At 45.3% G+C, this 4443-nt stretch overlaps 1 gene segment (V, D, J or C); it reads left to right on the plus strand.

The window, feature by feature from the left end:
• Positions 1–247: 247 nt before the first annotated feature.
• LOC120434150 lies at positions 248–2555 on the plus strand (the record flags this gene model as incomplete). The annotated part of the segment is given in 4 exon segments: positions 248–491; positions 576–784; positions 2125–2128; positions 2275–2555. Coding segments are annotated over 4 exon segments (549 nt in total), but the record flags the coding sequence as incomplete, so codon positions are not given.
• Positions 2556–4443: the final 1888 nt, after the last annotated feature.

A 4443-nucleotide genomic window follows, 5' to 3' on the forward strand; every position in this document is an offset into this window, starting at 1 on the left:
AAAGACTAGTTAGTAAATGAAAATAAAGCAGGAAAATGTGACCTGGAGATGCAGACAGACCTCCTCCTAATTTTAAAGTGGCCACGTCAATAATTCTCCAGATTTCTGAAGATTTTCTGTTCAGAAAGTGTTTTTGTTCCAACTTTGATTTTTTCAGCCACTTAACACTGAATAATTAATCATCCAGCCATTTCAAGTTTATCCAATTCAGTGATGCAGGGAAGCTGCAGCCTGATGAAATATGAGCTCCCACCTGAAAGTGAAAATGCTGCTACTAGTGTGTAAAGAGGAGGAAGTGAGAGAAGTTCAAACCCAGATCAGAGAGGAGGAGGAGAGATTCAGGGAGGAGCTGAGCTGTTACTGAACTAGAAGAGAGAGAAACCTCCACATTCAACAGAGTTCAGCACACAAACCATAAACTTTACCTTCATTCAACATGTTGTCTTTGGACTATTATGCACTTTCTTTACTGATTCTCACCATTCTAACAGGTACGTTACAATCTGTGTGTTTGAAGAAATACATTTGAATTGTGATGATTTATAAAAGTATCAAATATGTTTCTGTTCCTTTAGGTGTCAGCTGTGAAGATCTCACTCCAACCAACAAAGAAGTGTTCAGTGTAGAAGGCAGCACTGTTACTCTGTCCTATAGATACTCCAAAGCTGCTGATGGTAGAGATTCCTTCTTCTGGTATCGACAATATCCTGGAAAATCACCAGAGTTCCTGATCTCTCACTTTAGAACAGGAGAGATAATATTAAATCCAGTCTCAGGATTAACTGTAAAAGCAGTTGATAATAAGCTGGAAACTAACAGGAAAGAAAAATGCTGAGAAATCTGCACGAGTTCTGTCCATAAAGAGCTGTTTGTGGAGACAAACAACATTCAGCTGGAAGTGACACAAAATCAGAAACAATCAAATAATAAGAGAAAACATGAACCCACAACCTGTGCTTGACATATATGGGGGTGAGGGCAGACGACCCTCTTATGACTAGTGATGTTGTTAAATGGTTGAAACCAGGAAGTCACGTGTACACACACACACACACACACACACACACACACACACACACACACACACACACACACACACACACACACACACACACGTACGTGCTTGCACATACATACGCACACATAGTGCCTTAGCTTCTATGACATACCATAGGGGGTTTTTACAATGGGGTGCTTGTGTGTTCACTGAATAAAAAGGCTGCGAGGGAAGGCTGGATTTTGGAGTTGTCTGGGATCAGGTGAGAAGCTTGGAGCTCCAAGATCCATTCGGGCTTCCCTTGTGCAAGTTAAAATGGATTGAGCTCTGAGTGTCTTGCTTCGTTCATGGTGATAATTCTCTGAGTCAGCTAGGTCTTCAAGTGCAGACCTAACACCAACAGTTACAGAAGTAAATCAAACCTGAACCATGAAGTAAAAACTGGAACAAGAAAAACTTAAGGACCATAACCAACCAGAGAGCTTCATAATAAACATGAATTCAAAGTCCCAGAACATAAACCTGACCCTCCAAAACCCAGCACCATGCTCCTGCTTCAGATGTTATCAGTCCATTCAATGACCGTCATTAGCAGTTATCAGTCTCACAAGTGTTGGTCAGACTGGCCCTGCTGCACTTGGTAGTAGGCAGGACTGATAACATATGAAGCTTAAGTGTAAGTTCAATAAGGACGATCTGTAATCACTCACCTGCCTGCTTTCTTACATGTTCAGCTGCTTTTCTCACCTTTACATCATTAATACTTTCCAGTGTCATCATCAGTCAGTCTCCTCTGAGCTGATGACAGTAATGGATTTATTTAAAATCCAGTATTGATGCTGGCTGGTTTACACGTGTACTTCTGCTGTTTAATACATGAGTGAGATTATTCTACATTCTGCTAAATATTTCAAATATTCAAAGCTCTCTTTATTTACAGGCTCCACAGAAACCAGGGCCGAGCCTATCCAGAAGAAGCAGCCTTTGGAGGAGGAGGAGCTACACCAGTGAATATGAAAGGCTTCATTTAGGAGCTGAAGAGCTGCTGTGTTCTCTCTATTGTTCATTCAGTCCAAGAGAAAATCATGTTCCTGCTTTTCATTTGGATGATGATGGTCTCCTTTCAGACTGGTGAGTCATCAAAAGATGGAGTGAGATGTAAAAGGAGATGATAGACATGAAAATCTTTGGATGTTGTTTGAATTGATTCACTTTTTTATAAACTAAGTTTAAAGATACAGAAACATGATGGTGAAATATGTCTTTGTTGTTTTCAGGATCCTCTGAGGATTTACTGACACCATCTAAAGATGTAGTGATGAGTTTGGAAGGAGACACTGTGACTCTCTCCTGCAAATATTCAGGCTCTGAAACTTACTTCTTCTGGTACAAACAGAAACCTAATTCACATCCAGACTTTCTCATCGCCTACTATTCAGACAAAACAGAAAGGATGAAGTTTATACATGACAATCAAAAAAAGGAGTTTCATCTGGAGATCTCCTCTGCTGCAGTGACAGACTCTGCTGTGTACTACTGTGCTGTGAGGCCCACAGTGACAGGAAACACCAAAACTCTGTACAAAAACCTTTGGAGCACAGACAACAGAATACTCCACAACATCCACTAGAGGGAGCCACACACTGTTAAACCTCTCTGGTTTGTTAGCACACAGGAGGGTCTCAGTCTTGTTTATGAAGTTTAAAGTTTAAGCTCTTCACTATGGTCACTTTGAAAAGTAATGACAGCTGAAAAAAAATACATCAACAGTTTTTAAAATATCCTCAAACTGATGAGCGAAGCCTGATTCCAGACACTAAAACATCACAGTGAAGTTTTGATTTGTCTGAAAATGAAACAAATGAAAGGTTTTTCACAATAAAGCACAAAGTTCCTCATGACTTAAAAAGAATCCATTAGGTTGTCTTCATGCACGCTCAATCATCCAGGTAAGGAAATCCCAGAAAGTTGATTCTGTGTCACCAGGGTGCAGGGGAGGCATCCCCCCCCTCTGTCCCCTTCTGGCTGCCTCTGCCTCAATTTTATCCCACACCTTAGACATTCACATTACTCACACTCTCATTACACATACATATAGGATCTTGGGGGTGGGCACGCTACACGGATTCCAATCACCATCAGGGTGTACACCTCACCCCTGGCGTCGCTGCCCACCTCTCAATTTTAAATACACGTAGACATTGAGGGCTAGCAGGAGGGGCTATACGCTTATCTGCTGCTCTGGCAGGTAGCTCCATGCCCTCCTGGGTTTTAAATGCACCTTAGAACACACATACATCAACACTACATATGAGCGGGTGGAGGAGGTTTGAGTCTCCCTACACCCCCGTTCTCTGCGGCCTGCTGGAGCGGGGGCTAGGAGGAGGAGTTGGCCGTCCGACTGGGGTCTGGAATGTGGGGCCTCCCTGCTGCTACGGAGTCGGGGCGGTCTGCTTCTCCCCACCGCAGGGAAAAGGGTAACACCACCTGGGTTTGGGTGCAGTTTCCCCCTCCAGGGCAAGGGTACCTAGACCCGGGCTTAGAGTACGCTTGGGAAGTGTGATTGTGTGTACAGTGTCTCTCTATGTCTGTCTCCACGTTGGGTGAGTGTTGAGAGCATGAGGGTGGGAATAGATGTTTGTATCTGTGTGTGCCTGTTTGTCTGTGTCTATATGTCAGGTTGGGTATCAGACGCCACCTCTCTGGGGACATCTCAGGCCCTCCAAGGTTTGAGGCCCATCTCCCCACCACTTCCCCTGCCGGTGGCGGACGCCCTCAGACATCGGTGCATTGGTGGTTCTTTGTGTCCGGGGTGGCGCCCGGGTACCCACCGCTCACTCCTTGGCGGCTGCTTATCGGGGCCTGGAGCCTGGGGCTCGCTCGGGCCACCGGAGGCGGGTGCCTCGGCCTCTCGGCCTGGGGCTTGGTCACCAGGCACAGCTGGCTGCCGGCGGAGCTCACGGGCACGTCACTGCAACCCCCTGGCTTCTGCTCCGCGGCTGCTGAGTGACCCCTCATCTGGGACTCTCCTCAGCTCTTTCTGGGATAGTGGCGGCTGCCCTCTGTTGGTCTTCCTTGGTCTCTTGTGTTCTGGGGGCCTCTGGATGTCTGGAGTTTTGATCTCCTCCATACCTGCTTCATGCCCTGGAGGTCGGGGCAGTGGCCCCCACACCCTCTAGCAGGTCATTACATGAAGGAACCTTTTTAAAAACAAGCTGTTCATGCTCACAGGTGTACACACGGGTGATCACACACAAACTACACCCTTTTGGCTCCTACCTCAAAGCACACTGTGCGCTGTCGATCTCACGTGCTGCACAATAATGTTTAATATTTAGTATTTACTGTCATATTCCCATAGATCATTGTGATGTTGTTTATTACTCTTGTCTTCTTCTGCTTGCTTTCTTTTTTCTTTCTCAACAGGTGATCCAGGTGATCGATAT

This window comes from Oreochromis aureus, linkage group 18, assembly GCF_013358895.1.
Source record: "Oreochromis aureus strain Israel breed Guangdong linkage group 18, ZZ_aureus, whole genome shotgun sequence".
NCBI classification, from domain to species: domain Eukaryota; kingdom Metazoa; phylum Chordata; class Actinopteri; order Cichliformes; family Cichlidae; genus Oreochromis; species Oreochromis aureus.